At 30.0% G+C, this 19,310-nt stretch overlaps 1 protein-coding gene across 1 annotated transcript; it reads left to right on the top strand.

Annotated features, from left to right (window-relative positions):
* Positions 1-1,275: 1,275 nt before the first annotated feature.
* On the top strand, positions 1,276-2,229 carry LOC129906728 (probable serine/threonine-protein kinase ndrD). The gene has a single exon (XM_055982622.1). It carries the CDS (start codon positions 1,276-1,278, stop codon positions 2,227-2,229), a length of 954 nt encoding a protein of 317 aa, XP_055838597.1.
* Positions 2,230-19,310: the final 17,081 nt, after the last annotated feature.

The following is a 19,310-nucleotide window of genomic DNA, read 5'->3' as shown; positions in this document are numbered from 1 at the left end:
AGCGAGACATAAACAAATAAACAATACAACATTGTATCGATCTACAATGTTGGATCATAGCATATACCCTTCTGGTGTATTCTAATATTTATCTTGTAATAATAAACTGTGACATCCAAGCATCCACTGTTAGATGCTGTGTCATCATTTTAAGTAGTAATAAACTTCGACACCCAAGCATCCGCTAGAGCAACTGTAAGATGCTGTGTCATCATTTTTAAACAAAGAACATTGTAACGATCCCCAGTTGGATCATTCCAAATATAAAAATTATAATTTAATCTTAAGTTGGCTTTCGGGCAAGATACATCAAATCTTAAATTAACCATTGGACAAGACACATCCAATCTTAAGTTGGCTGTCGCAGAACATACATCAAATCTTAAGTCGACCATCGAACAAGATACTTCGTATCTTAAGAAAACCTTTGAGATTCAAACTAATAAATTTATTTCTTTTTTAAAAAATATTTTAAAGAAGTTTAATTTAAAATTGGCGCAGTCGGTAGGATCTCATTAAAATAAAATGAGATTCAGTGATACGAATCAAAAAGAAAATCAAATTTAATAAAGTGAATAAGTGAATTAAACCAATCCATGTAAGGAACAATAAGTGTTTTAAATTTACAAACTCATAATTAAATCATTGATTACATAAGTGAATAAGTGAATTAAACCAATCCATTTAAGGAAAAATAAGTGTTTAAATTTTACTAATTCACAACCAAACTATTGATTGTATCGAGTAACGAAAATACTCAACACAATAAATCGATTAGTGAAAATAATCAAACCAAAACCAAATTAAAGTGCTTTATTGTATAAAAGAACAATAAAAGTGTTTTACAGAAAATATCCCAGCTCAAGCCAGTGCATATGGCCTATGCTGAAATTTCCGTAGAGGAAGGTATTTTCAGAAATTTAAAAAATTGACCAAAATAAAATTAAAAAGTGTACTAATACACTCAAAATAAAACAAAGTAAAATAAAAAAAAAAAATAGTTTAAAGAAAATTAAATTCAAAAATATAACAAAACAAAATAAAAATTATTTGTTTAAAACTTTTGTGTGAAGAAAAAAACGCACATTAAAAAATTAAAATTTATGGTTCATATTATAAAGTAAAAACTTTTTGAATCCAACGGCAAGTGGCATGATCGAAAGCCCCAACGAGTTCGAAAAATAGATGAAGAAGATCATCAATAAATTGAACAGAAATTCAAAAGAAAAAAGAAGCCTACAATTCAACCAACAAAGGAATCTAGAAAATCACACCATGGATCAACAAGCAGCAGCAGCAGCAGCAGCAGCAGCAGCAGTAGCAGCAGCACAAAACAACAATGGTAACAATATTAATATTAATAACAATGTTTTAATTCCAAGAGTCTTAGAACTCAATCCTTTAAAGTACATAGAAAGATTATCTACTTTTGACGGTAAGACACAGGACTTACCTATTTTTATAAGTAACGTAGATGACATAATTCCAACATTACTGACATACAACGATCAAGGACAAAGAATGTGTATTAATTTATTAAAGTCCAAATTCATTGGTCGAGCTAGGCAAACTATTGAGATTCATTCTCACCTCACTCAATGGGCCGATATAAAGGCTATCCTAATTCAAAATTTCGGGGGATTCAAAAACAGTTATCAACTGTATGATGACCTCAGAGCAGCACAGTTCAAAGGTGATGTGCTTAAGTATTATAATTATATACAAAGAACTTTATCTTTGTTAAATCAAAAATGTTTACAGGAAAATAACCAGTTAGACGTTCCTAGAAATAACGAAACAGCCTTAAAAATTTTTAAAGAAAAACTTCCTGTTCATATGAGAACAATTTTATATTCCCTAAAGCCTTCCAGTATGGAAGCAGCACTCCACGAATTATCAGAAGCAGGTTTTGTAACTCATAATTCTGATTCAAAACCCCAATCCAAAAATGAAAGTCCTAAAAATGATAGTAATTTTAGGAAAAATTCTAATAACAGAAATAATAACCATAATTACAATAATAAAAATAACCAAAGACAAAATAACAATTATCAAAGAACTTACGAAAATAAACAATATCCTCAACAAGTTGAACCAATGGATATAGATCCAAGTTCATCACAAGTAAGAAGAATTAACAAAACGAATTATATTAATAAAAACACTGAACATACAGAAGCAAATTTTCGGGATTCAGCCTCGGAAATTCACTTCCCTATATTAAGTTAGAAAAAGGGAACACTATTTTAAGACTCCTTATTGATACAGGAGCAACTAATAGTCTTTTGCGTGAACAAGATTCACCAAAGGAATATACAAAATGGCGTACTAAGCCTATGACAATACGAACCGCAGGAAATTCAATAACTGTAAATAAAGACGTAATAATACCAAAAAATAAATTTGCACTATCAGTGAGAACTGATTGTGAATTCCAAGTACATACCTTCAATGAAGAGTACAACGGAATAATAGGAAATAATATCCTGATCCCAAACGATGGGGAGATTAATTACAGGAATAGGACATTAAAATTGAACGGCATATTCATTCCATTTTTCTTCAGCGAAAATGAAGAGAAAGAATATGAAAGCTCAATCAATTATTTTAATGATATTAAACCTGTAGATTCCATATTAAATAATACAATAATTAAAGATCTGCGAATAGATCATTTAAATAAAGAGGAAAAACAAAAATTATTCAAAGCAATAAAAGAATGTGATGGAGCATTCTATAAAAAAGGTGATGATTTGGCATTTACTAATCATGTAAAACATAACATCCCTACGGAGGATAACTCTCCAATTTACACAAGGATATACAGATATCCTGAAATCCACAAAAAGGAAGTGGATAGGCAAATAAAAGAAATGCTCGAATCAAAAATAATTCGGCATTCAACTTCGCCTTATAACGCCCCAATCTGGGTCGTACCTAAAAAAAAAGACCACGCTGGAAATAAGGAGTGGCGTATAGTCATTGACTATAGAAAATTAAATAATAAAACAAAAGAAGATAAATATCCCATTCCAAACATGGACTCAATATTAGATAAATTAGGACATGCAGTATATTTCACTACATTAGATCTAACAAAAGGTTTCTATCAAATAGAAGTAGAACCTAAAGACAGAGAAAAAACAGCATTTAGTACTTTATCGGGACACTATGAGTTTATTAGGATGCCATTCGGTTTAAAGAATGCACCCGCAACCTTTTAGTAGGGGAGCCCGAGATGCTAAATTTGCAGTTACTCGAGCGCCATGGGGACCTATTGGATTGCGAAGATTAGGTTTTAAAACGAAAAAAAGTATATGGAAGTTTTCCATTTAAGTGGGGATAAGGGCTTATAAACACGTTAAGAAAATGTAAAAAAAAACTGCCACATTGAAATACTCGAGCGCGTCAGATATTAATAGGGTATACTCGCATTGACTTTGTGATAACCGATAAATATTAATCTGACGATAAGACAGTGGTGGGTGGCTACAAAAAGCGGTAGAAAAAATAAAAAAAAAAAAGTTATTCGAGCGTGTCAGATTTTGAGAGGCTACGTTCAGTGAACTCCTAATAGTGTTCAATTTGAATAACTGACGATTTGGACGTGGCCTACACTTATAAATCATTTTTGAAAATGTAAAAAAATATTTTTTTTTTTTATTTATTTATTTATTTATTTATTCAGTACAGCTAAATACTAGCTTCAATTTACATTAATTTACAAATTTTAACAAAACATTAAAACATTATATTAGGTATAAATTACAAAATCGAGTAAAAATTTGATTGAAATTTAGGAGATAAATTAAGTGATTGGTCAAATAAATTATGAAATCTATTATTGAAAACATTAAATAAACTGAACATTACATTTAAAGGAGAAAAACGTTCGTAATTGGTACGATAGTTTGAGATTAATATACTATTGGGGACATTTCTGAAATTGCGTTGAGGAATATTAAAATTAATGCGAGACAAAAGGTGCAAAGAGTCTATTTTCCCATTAATTAATTTTATAATGAACGAAAAACATAAATAAGACCTTCTATTCTGAAGACAAGGCATGTCAATAAGTTTGAGTCTGTCTATGTATGGGGGGAGGTTGTAAGGGTTGTCCCATCCTAAGCCTCTTAAGGCAAACCGCAAAAACCTTTTTTGAACTCGTTCTAGCCTCGCTATGTGACACTCATAATGAGGTGACCAAACCTGACAAGCGTACTCTAGGATGGGTCTGACAAAAGTTACAAATAGCTGTTTTGCAATAAAAGGATCGGAAAACTGACGTGACTCTCTCTTAATCCAACCGAGAAGCGAATTGGCTTTATTGCTTATGGAATTGATGTGTTCAATAAATTCCAGTTTAGGATCAAATAAGACACCAAGAACAGAAACTTGACTTACATTCGACAAGGAAACTCCATTTAACAAATAATTGAAAGGAATTTTAGATAGTTTTCTCGTAAAACTCATAAAATTACATTTATTGACATTAAGAAGCAAACAATTACGAACACACCAATCGAAAAATGAGTTAAGGTCACATTGCAACATTTCACAATCACGAACATTAGAGACGGTTTTAAAGATTGTAACATCATCCGCATAAATAAGGCAATTCGAATGTTTCAAGACGGATGGTAAGTCATTTATGAATATTATAAAAAGTATAGGGCCCAAATGGCTGCCTTGCGGTATTCCAGAATTAACACAAAAGTATTTTGATGGACAACCATTGAAAAGCACCGAGTATGATCTATTTAATAAATAAGATTGAAGCCACTTAACAAAGTTTTCATTAAATCCAAGAGCTCTCAACTTACTTAACAAAATTCTATGCGAGAGTTTGTCAAACGCCTTGCTGAAGTCTGTGAAGACGCAGTCTAACTGTTTCTTAGTTTTAAATGACTCAATACAATTTTCGGCAAATTCCATGAGAAAAGTCACGGTAGAGCGGCCTTTTGTAAATCCGTGCTGATTTGGGACAATAACTGATTTAACATAGAAAGACAAAGATTCACAAATAATAGCCTCAAAGAGTTTCGGAATAACCGACAACTTTGCTATAGGTCTATAGTTTTGGACCTCGTCTTTTTTTCCTTTCTTATGTAGAGGGATAATAAATGATTTTTTCCAGATACAAGGAAATACACAAGAAGATAACGATAAATTAAAAAGTACAGAAAGAGGTGACAATAATTGACTTGCACAGTTTTTTATAACAATAGAAGGTATACCATCAGGACCAGGTATACAATTGTCGTCAAGATTAGATATAAACTTTGAAATGTTGTCAGTATTTATAACAAAGTTTATATCAGTCAAGTATGAAAAAGGTTTCAAAAAGTCAAATCTTTGACAATTTTCGTCAGAATTATCACAGATCGAAGTATCACAGTTTAAAGTATCACAGTTTAAAGTATCACAGTTGTTAGTATCACAGTTAAAGGCGCCTTGAAAAAAGTCTGAAAATAATTGTGTAATAACTCGAGGGTCATGGCTAGACATTTCATTTGACTTTAGAACAGATGGATATGGACACGAACTTTTTTTACTATTAATAAATTTCCAAAAATGTTTAGGATTCATTTTGAGATCTCTTTGCACCTTTTGTAAATATTCCAGATACTTTAAACTTGTAATTCTATTAAAGTTATCTCTAGCTAAACAAAATCTGTTGAAGTCTGCTTCACATCGCGATAGCTTGTAGGCTAACCAACATTTATTTCTGTAGTTTTTAAGGTTTTTTACTTCACCATCGTACCAATTGTTAACTTAAGTTACTCGAGCGCGTCAGATTTTTCTACTGTAGGTTCAGCTCGATGTTGGAGTCACCCTAAATGATAATCTGACAATTATGTTAAGGTGTATTGCTAATCTGACAATTTAAAAAAAAAATTAGACAGTTTTTGAATAAAACAATATTTTTTGTTTCTTCTGGTTATTACCTACTGGATGTAATACAAAATTTACGTTATATACATATTATATACAAAGGTCAATCAATAATAATTTAATATTCATAATAACTGGATTCGTCTTCCAGGTTGGTTTCCACTTGTTCAACTTTGTCGTCATCTCGTGTTTCTGTAAGCAAAAATGGTTATGATACTTACTTGATAATCTTTCTTTCGTATGATATTATATTATTAAAAAGTAAACGTACCTAAAGTCATAAGTTTTGCTCGTCTGGTCTTTAACGAAAGAAAAAATACCCCAAATCTTAGAACATTACGTAATGACCAGACGATCAGAGCTTCTATATTTATTAAAGATGGGGCTATTGCTATAAAGTTAAGAATGTCACGTTATACCTATATACAAAAATTTGAGTGTTGGACCGGACTGGATATTCTCCGATAGTAAATTCCATATAAAACGTCTTTTGGGGCTTTGACACGTTATTTTTTATCCAATTTAATGAATTCTTTAGATTTTTTTAAGTCATTCCGCATCCACATAATAAGTGTAAGTAAATAAGACAAAAAAAATTAAGATATTTCGACAAAAACGTTAAAAACTCAGCAACACGAACCAAAAAATTGTATTTTTTTTTTTACTGTACGTTCATGCTTTATCGATAATTTTGGCTATATTGCTCCATGAAAACCGTCAGATTATATGTTTTTCGTGTTCCTGATAAAATTCCCTTCAGAATAAAAAAAAAGTTAATCGCGCTCGAGTATTTCGAGGTGACGTTTTTTTTTTACAACTTTGTGCCTCTCCCATTTTCTTATGCCACGCTCAAATTGTCAGATTATTGAAATATATACTTTTCTAGATGTACTTAACCTACCGTTTCTTAATCTGACGCGCTCGAGTATTTCCGAGGATCGATTTTTTTTTACTAATCTGACGGGCTGCCCACAACGTAGACCACTGTATCAAGCTTTTATATTTGGTAGGAGTACATTACTGAGTACAAGCTTTCTCCCCATATGATTTTCTGACGCGCTCGAGTAACGCGCGAAATCCCTTCCTGGGCTCCCCTACTATTTCAGAGACTTATGAATGAGGTTTTGAAAGACTACATAGGAAAAATATGTTATGTCTATTTAGATGACATTATAATATTTTCTTCCAGCCTACAAGAGCATATGGATTCACTCCATAAAATTTTAAATACGCTTAAGAACGCAAATCTTAAAGTGTCATTAAATAAATCTGAATTTCTTCGTAAAGAAACAGAGTTCTTAGGGCATGTAGTAACTCCCAATGGTGTTAAACCAAACCCGAAAAAAATTGAAACTATAAAAAAATTTCCAATACCAAAAACAGTGAAAGAAATCCAATCTTTCTTAGGATTAACTGGATATTACCGCAAATTTATCCATGATTATGCAGCTATTATAAAGCCAATGACGTTATGTCTTAAAAAAGATAGCATTATAAATATAAATGATGAAAAATACAAGGAGTCTTTTAATAAATTAAAAACTTTGATGACTACTGATCTAATAAATAGACATCCTGATTTCTCAAAAGAATTTATATTAACTACTGATGCAAGTAACTTTGCAGTTGGAGCCGTGTTAAGTCAAACACATGGACCTCTCTCATTTGCTTCACGCACCTTAAATAAACATGAGTGTAAATATAGCACTATAGAAAAAGAACTACTGGCTATAGTTTGGGCTACAGCTCAATTTAGGCATTACCTTTACGGTAGAAGATTTCTTATAAAAACTGATCATAGACCATTAGTATGGTTACATAATCTTAAAGAACCAAATAGTAAACTCCAAAGATGGAAAATAAAACTAGAAGAATACGACTTCGAAATACAGTACATTCAGGGAAAAGAAAATAAAGTAGCAGACTCACTTTCTCGTATTAAAATAGAAAACAATAATATAAATATGATAAACGAAGATAATGAGTTACATACTCAACACAGTGCAGAATCAGACAGTTCTTCTTTTATACCTATTAGCGAAAAACCTCTAAATTATTTTAAGAGACAAATTGTTCTTGATGCCAACGCAAATGGTGATCATACAATTTTATTCCCGCATGTTGGTAGAAGGAGAATTACATTTAGAAGCACTAGTCCAAATGAAGAATTATATTTAAAAATAATAAATCAAATCGATTTAAATATCACAAATGCAATTTATATTGAAAATGATGAACATTTTAACGATTTTCAAAGTATATGGATTAAAGAAAATAAACTAAAAAAGAATATACTATTGCGAAGTAAGAAAATACTTAAAGACTTGAATATAAAAGATGCACATGAATTTATACTTAAAACCCATAAAGATTTTAATCATATAGGTATCGATAAACTTTACTTAGAACTTACAAGAGAATATTATATTCCAAATTTTAAAGAATTAATTAATAAAATTTTGAACAAATGCCATTTTTGTATGACAAAAATAGATAGAAAACCGATAAAATTACCCTATGAAAAAACAATTACACCCAAAGGACCACATGAACATTATCATTTAGATATCTGGTTCAGGGATAAAAACAGAAAATACCTAACTTGTATTGATAAATTTTCAAAATACGTAGCCGTAGAACAAATAAAAAATAAAACATACATAGACGTTATGAACGCTATGACAAAAATATTTTCGTACATGACTAAACCCAAACTTATAACTTTAGATAACGAAAATGCTTTTATGGCAGAAACATTAAAAAACTTTTTATCGAATAACGATATAGAGGTACATTACTGTACAGCAAACAGACATACGGGCAATTCCGACATTGAAAGATTTCATAGTACTTTAAACGAACAACTTAGAATCCTATCTCAAATAGAAAAAACAGATGATCCATTCCCTTTAATAGATCAAGTTATTAACATTCTCTCTATTTATAATAACACTATACATTTAACTACCAAAGAGAAACCTATTAATGTTCACTTAAATAAAGTAAACAATGAAATAATTTATAAAAATATAGAAGAAAAAAAAGAAAAGATATTAAACAAATTAAATGAAAAAAGAAAAGACGTTGATATTAATGAACAATTCATAAAAACGACAACACAAGAACGCATTAAGAATAAAATTATACCAAGACATAAGAAAGCAAAGGTAATAAGTAAAAATAATAAGAAATATATAATAAAAGAAGCTAAACGCACTCTTCACAAAGACCAATTTAGAAAAAATAAAAAGTTTCAAGATGACATATCATTCCATTCTAGATCCTTCAGTGAAAGCATATCGAATAATGCTACTTTTGGGGAAAATTCCGACAATATTGACAATATTGACGATATTGACAACTCTCAACCTAGTACAAGCGGAGTTAGAAATAATTGACTTGAATCAAGGAAACGGGTTTACAACTATACAATTAGGAGAATATCCAATCATAAAAAGATTTAATACAATCCTTCATATCATTAATTTAACTGAATACGAGAGAAATATAGACATAATGGAAAGAAACATTAATAGATTACCAGAAGAAAACAACAATTTGTTAAAGAAAATGATAAAAATAAAAAATGAATTCAAAATCCTTTTACCACACCCTAAGGAAAATAGGCCGAAACGTGGACTAATAAATATAGTAGGTACAGGACTAAAATTTTTATACGGAACAATGGACGATAACGATAGACAAAACATCGAAAAACATCTAAAATTAATCGAAATTAACGAACATAATGAAATAACAAACCTTAACGATCAGATAATAATTAACGATAAATTTAATAAGCAAATTAAAATACTTACTGATACCTTAAACAATGAAACAAAAGATATAATACAAAAAATAGATAACTTTATAGGAACTTATGATTATGAAAAAGACATAGCTAAGATCCAATATAAAATAAAACTAAGAGAAAATCTTGACTACTTACACGAAGATATTGAAAAAATTAAGGAAGTAATAATGACTTCAAGATTAGGAATACTTAGTAGGGATATACTTACTACAAAAGAAATAGAAAAATACAATATTGAAATAAATAATTTAGAAGACATCGAATTAAGCCTTGCATTGTATAAAGACAATATAGTTTTTATAATTCAACTACCAGAATACACAAATGAAAAATATAAAAAATTATATATACAACCTATTCCTAATAAAGAAAATAATTTGCAATTATACATAAATAAACATTTATATCTAACTAATAATGAAATTGTATATGAAGATACAAAATATATTAAAAACTTGAAACTTATAAAAGATAATTGTATTGAAAACCTTTTTAATGCACCAATGCATTGTAACTTTATAAAAAACCTAAATGAAGAGATTTTAGAAATAGGAAACAATAACCTTTTACTTATAAATGTTAAACAGCAAATACTTAATCAAACTTGTAATAAACAAAAGATTTATGTTAAAGGAACCTATCTTATTAAATTTCAAAACTGTCAAATAGAAATAAACAATGAAATCTATGAAAGACAAAATTATAAACATGAAATAATAATACCTAATACAATGTTAGATATTAATTATACAAGATTTGAAAAACTCACATTTGAGAAATTACATTATCAAAATATTAATAATTTAAAGGAAATTATAGAACTTAAGCATAATCATAAAAAGTCAAACTTGACAGTATATTTTATCATTTTAACTATTTTAATTACATTAATCATTTATGCTTATTCGAAATTAAAAAATAACAAAAGGAAGATAATAAATAATGTAAATCTTCCAACGGTCTCATTTCAACCATTAGAAGACTCTAAAGGGGGAGGAGTTTTATCCGATATCACTTGTGCGCCTCCACAATAAATTAAAACAAAATAGCGAGACATAAACAAATAAACAATACAACATTGTATCGATCTACAATGTTGGATCATAGCATATACCCTTCTGGTGTATTCTAATATTTATCTTGTAATAATAAACTGTGACATCCAAGCATCCACTGTTAGATGCTGTGTCATCATTTTAAGTAGTAATAAACTTCGACACCCAAGCATCCGCTAGAGCAACTGTAAGATGCTGTGTCATCATTTTTAAACAAAGAACATTGTAACGATCCCCAGTTGGATCATTCCAAATATAAAAATTATAATTTAATCTTAAGTTGGCTTTCGGGCAAGATACATCAAATCTTAAATTAACCATTGGACAAGACACATCCAATCTTAAGTTGGCTGTCGCAGAACATACATCAAATCTTAAGTCGACCATCGAACAAGATACTTCGTATCTTAAGAAAACCTTTGAGATTCAAACTAATAAATTTATTTCTTTTTTAAAAAATATTTTAAAGAAGTTTAATTTAAAATTTATATATTCCACTTTAGAAAGGAATGTCATTGCAATTGCAAAGTTGCACAAAATTAGAAAGCAAATACACTAAACCAGCCTAGGTTTTTGGTTTAACCAAACGGACAAGACATGTGCTTTTATCGGCTTTGTATTTTTTTTAAATCGTGATCTTTTAGATAAGTTTTTCTACGTTCTGTGTTCCTTCAACTAACGAAATAAAAACCAGATATTTTACCTTAATTTTCAATCTCGATTGGTTGTTAATTATTGAATTTTCAAACGAAAATATTTTTAATTGAAGAATAAAGTTCGCTGCTCAACTCTTTTGTTTGAACATGACGACAATACGCCTATTGCTTAAATGCTATCTATGGTAGTGGGTATAAACATGATAACTGCCAAAAAGGTTATTTTTCACTTAAAAGAGCCACAAATGTTTATTAAAGTGTTGTTAAACTGCTCTTGAAAGTATTGAACTGATTATAATAGTTACAAAAATATCCACACAGAGATGTTACACAGTGTTGTCAATTAATCAAATTGCAATAGAAAATCACCCAATGAGTAAAAAAAGATAGAAATAATTATAATTATAACCGAAAGCTCTTCGAGTTAAAAAATGTAAAAACTTTAAAAAATTCAACATTTAAATGATTTTGAAAAGAAATTTGAATATTCAAATGCAATAAACCGTTAATAACATAAAATACCAAAAAAAATGTCATGAGTTTTTATTTCCAATCAATTTGTTTAAATTTGGTTTTGAACCTTTTTTGTGCAATGTTTATTACTATGGTTATTTCTATTACTATTCCAACTGTCTGTTAGTCATATGTTACACTATGACAATGTAATTGTTATATTTTATAATTACATAAAGTGGTACAAAAGTCTACTGCTGTAAATTAGTATAGATTTCTAATCACATAGTGTAAATTGAATAGAGGTTTATCGTGTTTTACCGGTTCTTGCAATCTGACACGACTTGTCAAGATGGCCCTGGAGAATGCTCGTTACTCCGTTTAGACTGATAGATATATTGATGGCATCGACCGACGTCATGTGAAGAATTAAGCGAGTCAGGTGGAAACATAGTGAACCTTGTCATAAATGAGAAGACTAAGACCAAGTACAAGCTACCATCAACTAGAGTCGATTCCCAGTTTGTCAAAGAATATGTTTCCCCGGTAAAAAATGTGGAACAAAGATAGTCAGAGTACAGGCCTTATGGAAGAGTTTTATTTGGGTTAGTGATGAATGGCCAAAACCGATAATCCCAAATAGAAAATCCGTATGGAAAGGCAAAATCCCCAACAAAAAAAAGATCAAACAAAAAAATTCCTAAGAGAAAATCCCAAAATGTGTATTAAGCAATCAAATAAGATTGAAAATGTTAATGTCAAAAAATTGTTTATTTTTTACCGTATGAACCTGAATGTTAAATTTGTTAATTACAATAAAGTGTATATTAACAAAAATATCAGTTTTCATATATTATTTAATTTTAATACGATTTCTTAGTAAAATAGTTCAATGAGTTAGTCGAATTATGTTTAAGTTAGTATAATTTTTTTCCGTTAAGAAAAAAACTCTTGGGTATGTTGAGATTTTGGAGATATCAAAAAAAAAAAGATTGGGGATTTTGCCTTGAATATCTTTCGTGTCGAAAAAAAAAATTGAGGTTTTAATCAAAACCAACATTACGATGATGGAAAACTCCAAAAATGTGGGTCTCGCAATTCCGTCCGTCCGTCTGTGCGTCTGTTCGTCCATCTGTACACATTTCCACAGCCTAAACGGGTGGATGGATTTTATTCAAATTTGGTACAGATGATTTTCATGGAATTCTGAAAGTTGGTTTTTTTTGTTTTTTTTTTTTATATCTCGCTTACAAAGTGTACCTCCCATACAAATTTTTCAATTTAAACCAAATGTCTCGAAAACGGCTTTAACGATTTTGTTTAAACTTTGCAGTCGTAATATTCCAAGCAATTGCAATAAAACTGCATTTTTATTTTTTTCCAAAAAAAGTCAAATAAAATTTTACTTTTTAATTAAAAAATATTAAAACAGCATTTTTATTGTCAGGATGATATTTAAATATCACATTTTAAAATTTTTGTTTTGATATTTTACTATCAATTCCTCATTGCAAATCATTGAAAAATATTAAATAAAAAACTCTTAATGTGTACTAATTTAAAGACGCTTTGTGTTTTTTCGAAGTAAAATGTATGATTAACTATGATAAAATTTGATCGGCAATAAGATTTTACTTCACATAGTTTGGGAGAAAATGACAAAACAATTATATCACCTATAATTACGGTGACCATATTTCTGGAAGCGAAACCTGGGACAGATAAAAAATTCGTTGGATCGTTTTGAAAATATTGATTTTTCAAAAAAAAAATTTTTATATGAGTTTTCATAATTTTTCCTTATTTTGATATCAAGATTTCCTAAACGATTTTATGGGAGCGTTTTTGTTGAAATCATTTAAGTCGTTTACGAAATCAGAAATCAAGAAAAAGAAACTTCTAACTTCTTTTAACATGTCCTTAAAAGTTTTGAAACTTATCTGGGTTCTTTACTCTTCCATATGTTGTTCTTTATTCGAAAACATTTTACCTGGTGTAGCAACCTGACAAACAGAAGCTGGAACTAAATAATTGACGAACATTTAAAAAAAACTAGCCTAGTCTAGAGACGAAACGAAAATTTTCATACAAAACCAGCACCAAATTTTGCTTTTCGTTGCACAATACGCAGCTTACGTAACGAAATTCTTACCTGTGCTAGAACATATGGAGAATTTTTAATAGTTTGTCACTCCCATTTATTATTTGTCCAAACAATTTTTCTTGCAGCAAAAGTTTTTTGACTTTGGAGACTTAGAAAAATTTTCGTTTTGCTTCAGCAACGTACTAGGCTTAATGCTTTATCCGAAAAATTAGAAAATTTTTAATTTCCACCCAATGTTTTCTTGTATTCCGTACAAAGTATTTAAAATATTGAATACAAAAATCAGAGAATGTCCAAATACGGGACAATCACGGGACAAATTACAAAATACGGGAGACTTATACGTCCCGGGTTTCTTGAATAAAAACCCGGGACAAGCTGTAGAAAAACGGGACAGTACCGGGTAAACCGGGACGGATGGTCACCGTACCTATAATAGAAAAAATAATATCACCACTATTTTATAAGGAATATTCACTTTCAGTAATGTTTTGTTTGATTTTAAAGAAAAAAGAAAGAAAATATTTAAAATAATAAAAATAATAAAAAATAAAAAGAAAGAAATATCATTATCATAAACTGAAACGTAAAATCTAGTCAACATTGATATTTTAACCGTCAAAGTGAAATTTTCACTTTCCACCTAAAATTAAAAAAAATATCAAAATGATATTTTAATTGTAAAAGTGAAATTTTCACACATCCACCTTACATTAAAAAATGTCAAAATGATATGATAACCATATCAAAATTGGGGTATGGTTTGTTTCGCTTTTCTTATTTCGGTTTATGGTTGTTTCGTCTTAGTCGATTCGCTATTTTATTGTTTCGTATTTTTGTTGTTTAGTTTTTTATTTATTTCGTTTTTCCTTATTTCGACAAACTTATACTCCGTTTTCTTATGACTTCGTTTTTAGTTTATTTTGTTATTGATTACTTCGTTTTTTCATTATTTCGTTTTGGAATTAAGTCGCCTTTAGTTCACTTGGACTTTTATTATTTCGCCACCAATTGTTTCGCCCATTTTTTTGTGGATGTTAATAGCCTAAGGGCGTTAAAATTCGCGCGAATTTTAACGCCCTTAGGCTATTAACATCCACAAAAAAATGGCGAAACAAATGGTGGCGAATAATTCGCGTCATTTTTAGTGCCTGTTAATTTTAAAAATGCCCAAAAAATAAAAAAACAACGAATTCGTTACAATTTAAGGTAACAGATCTCTTATATTAAAACGATTTGCTTATCTTTAATCCAAAAGTTTTCAAAACCCAAAACAATCCACAAAATTTAAGACGGAATAACCAGATGCCAAAATAAACTAAAAACGAAATGAACCTTGGCGAAACAACTCATTGGACTTGTAATGAAAATGCGAAATAAATAAAAATCAAGAAGACACAAGGCGAAGTTATAGTTGGGCTAAGTGATCGAAATACGAAGTAAACGAAAAACCAAATAAAGGATGGCGAAATAATCAAAAATAATTGTGTCAAAAACGAAATAACAGAAATCGAAGTAAAAAGGGCGAAACAATAGGCACCCTCAAAATTGATATTTTAATTATTGTTGGACGACTTTTGTCACTGAAAAATGTTAATTTGATAGCTGTTTTTATCAAATTTTTTTTCGGTGTTTAACAAAATGGTGCCCTGAATGTCAGCTCTTCCCCAATATCAATTTTTTTTAACTTTATATAGAGCAATCTCTTAAAATCTACAAGTAAACTATCACTCAAAAAATTTCATGTGTAAATAGTACTAATAACTGCGTACATTCTACGAATTTTATTTGTGGTTTTCAGCCACGAATATTATTCGTAAAATGATCGTTTATTAGTACTTTTACCAATTTTGTTTTAGTATTCGTAGAAAATCATGCGTATATTGTACGAATACTATTAGTATATTTACATTCCCATTCGTACATTGCACGAATAATTTGTAGTATTTACTAATGCTTTTCTCATTCATTCGTACATTGTACAGCACTATTCGTATATTGTACGAATAGAATTGTAATATTTACGAATGGCTTTACTAATAATTCGTTCATTATACAGTGCTAGTATATTGTGCGAATGTTATTTACTGTAGAACTTTCCGCCATTGAATTTTTTTCCTGAAATTTCCTGAAATATGAATTGTTGAAATAATTACCCAAACATATAAATGTACTTGAAAACTACAAAAATATATTGCACTAATATTTTACATTTATAAACAAAATGAATGATTTTTGTATCTTAAATATTATACCACATGTAATGTATTCCACGGTGTTCATATTGTTTGTCTTGGAAGGCCACTGAAATTATACAAACATTTAACATTGAAAATCGTTCGACAGAATGTCTACTTACTACAAATATTTTTAGAAAAGCTCCAGTAACCAGTGACAGGGGTTGATATGGTCCGCCTTTTTCGAATTTGTTAAGCTGATTGTTGACGAATTTCCGATGCTAACCTTGACAGAATATTCCAAAATGAAAGTAAAAGACAGTAAATAAATCAATATTTATGAAATAACATAGGTACATATTTGTATATTTTAATGTAACAGTAATGTTTCACAACAATGATTAATTCTTAAACATAAATTTACTCACCTGGTTTATGTTATAATTGTAGTTGTTCGTTCGGTTTTGTAATCACTTTATATATCCACGGTAAACTTTATATTAAATGTATAAAGAAACAAGCACTATCTTTTGACGCACTGACTGAAAATAAACTATTTTCACAAACTTTATATTTCTAAATTATATTAATTTTATATTTTCCAAGAAATGTTCAACATGCGAAGACACGTTTATTGCAACTAATTTTTTGATGCTATTTAGGAATGGAAAACGTTTAACAAATAACGGAAATAACGGATATTTCGGTTCAAAATTGTTGCAACTCAACGAATTATTCGTACATTCTACGAATAATGCGTACAGGTACCCTACGAATAAATTTCTCTACGAATATTAGTATTTACTTAGTAAATAGTACGAATTTATTAGTAAATACAACGAATTCAATGCATAAAATTACGAAGTCATTCGTACGAAGAATTAACGAATGTCATTAGTAAAATGTACGCAGTAATTCGTACAATGTACTCATAAAAGTTGTTTAATTTTTGTTTACGAATAAAATTAGTACATTGAACGAATAAATTCGTGGATACTACTACAGTTATTCGTAAAATTTCACTAATGCATTCGTAAACATTTCACTCCACGAATACTGCGTGTATATTACAAATATGCGTACAATGCACGAATATTTTTCCTACGAATGCCATTCGTGGCTTACTAATAAATTTTTTGAGTGTAGAATAAAAGTGCTTTGAACTGCAAGAGCAAGTACGTGCGACCTCATTCGTGCATTTTATTTAACTAAAGTTTTGTGGGGATTTCATCCGAATGTGATATTTTTTTTTTTTAGATAGAGTACCTACCTGTCTCCTGTTTTATTTTTAAAATCTACCAATGGTTGAAATCAATCCCTGATTTATCTATGAACTCAAAACTTAAGAGTAGATATGCTTGACAGTTAGGAAAACGTCTTCACAATTCCTGTAACTATAAGAAATTCGAACTTTGTAGGTGGAGGAAATATGTAAGTCATGCTCCCCATATTGTCCCCATTCTTCAACTTACCACGAAACATATCACAGAGAGTACGAAGAAGGAACATATAAACAAGCCCCCGCATGTAGAGTAATCTCATTTAATTATTAATCATGTGTGCAAAGGACTAAAGTCGATAATAGAACTGGATTGAGGTCCAGTCACTGCAAAACTCCTCAAACAATAAAGAGCTAGCCACAATGAAAACAAAAACCTCAAACAAAAATCTGAGGACTTTCAGGGATAAGTTTTAATAAAACACATTTGTGAGTGATTCCTAAAGACGATGATGACGATAATGGTGATGGCTGATGGGGACTAAAAATGACGACGACGACGCATGGGAGTTTTATGGGTTGACGATCTGGGTGAGGTGGTGCAAGCGAGGAACCACAGAAATTTGCCAAAGGCTTTATTCAGAAATCCAGAATCGATTGATTTTCAAATAAAACCGCAGGATTTCAAATTCGATTGGGATTTCTGAGATTTACTTTTTATGGAACCGTTTGCATAGGTATAAGGTAGAGTTAGGTGTATGTACGTTGTACGGTGACTGGGCAGTGGGTTAAATTCGTTATTTGCTATTGGAGAAGGAGTATTAAGTTAACCTGGGTACCATAGCTATATACATTTGACAAGGTGCAGCAACACATTGGATTTTTTTTGTATAGGTATTTCCTTCTAAAGTCTTCTTTTTGTATTTATTTTTTTGTATGTTCTACCCAAAGGTATCCTTGATGGTAAAGGAAGTTAAGGGAATTTCGTGTTTTTTTCTTCTTTCCTTTTTTTTATTTCATCCGCAAATTGAATAGGAAAGTGCTTTTTGTTTTAGTTCGGAAATTGAATTTTAAATAAAAAATTAAATTAACTTTTAGTATTTGGGGAATGGAGCCGATGAAACAAAAGGTTTTTTTTTCACGTGCAGTTTTTCTGGTTATTTTCTGTATTTCTTTTTTTTTCGTTTCAAAACCTAGAGAGTTACAGAGTTGGCTATTCTTTTATCCAGAAAGTTAAACAACTTTTGAGCTTGTAATAAAAGTAGAGAGGAGAGAGATGTTTTTGAAACTAGGTAAATAGTGATTGACTTAAAGGAGAATGTTTTTTTCGGGGGGTTTAAAAGCTAGAGAAAAAAAAAAAAAGATTTAGTGCTCAACTTTACCTTTATTTTAATATTAATTGATTGTAACAAAAAGTTGATTGAGTTGTTTTTCTTATCCAATTATAAAAGTTGTTGACTTTTAACAGATCAGAGCTAAACTTTCCTTAATGCCTCTTCTATCTAAAAAATGTTGGATGTCATTAAAATACGAATAAGTTCTCTGCAATCGTGTTCAAATCATTAGTAAAAATTATTTTTCAACAGTAGTTTTAGTTTTAGCCTTCTACTCTACTGCAATCAGGTAAATCAATTAAAGTGAACTAAAAAAAAAACACACAACGAGTGTGTTGGGTGGGTCCTTGAGTACCCGGGTTTTAAGACCTCTAATTTACTTTATCCCTTTGCTAATTTTAATTAGTTACACGGTGTTACAAAAATGAGGTTTTAAAATATACGCGGGCGGAGAACTATCACATTTTGTAGAGCTAATCGCACTGATTACGAAACGGTATTTAAAAAGTCCCTAACACCCCCAAAATCTGGAGTTAGGGGCAAAAAACGTTTTTTTTTTACTTTCACCCATTGACAAAAATCTAGCTTCGTCAAATTTTTACC

This window comes from Episyrphus balteatus, chromosome 1 (genome assembly GCF_945859705.1).
Source record: "Episyrphus balteatus chromosome 1, idEpiBalt1.1, whole genome shotgun sequence".
Taxonomy (NCBI): Eukaryota; Metazoa; Arthropoda; class Insecta; order Diptera; family Syrphidae; genus Episyrphus; species Episyrphus balteatus.
Note: the sequence above shows the minus strand (reverse complement) of the source record. Positions and strands in the feature narration are given on the sequence as shown.

Bases quoted from the DNA above. Each gene is read 5' to 3' on its own strand.
- LOC129906728 (XM_055982622.1), top strand. From the start codon at position 1,276: ATGGATCAACAAGCAGCAGCAGCAGCAGCAGCAGCAGCAGCAGTAGCA.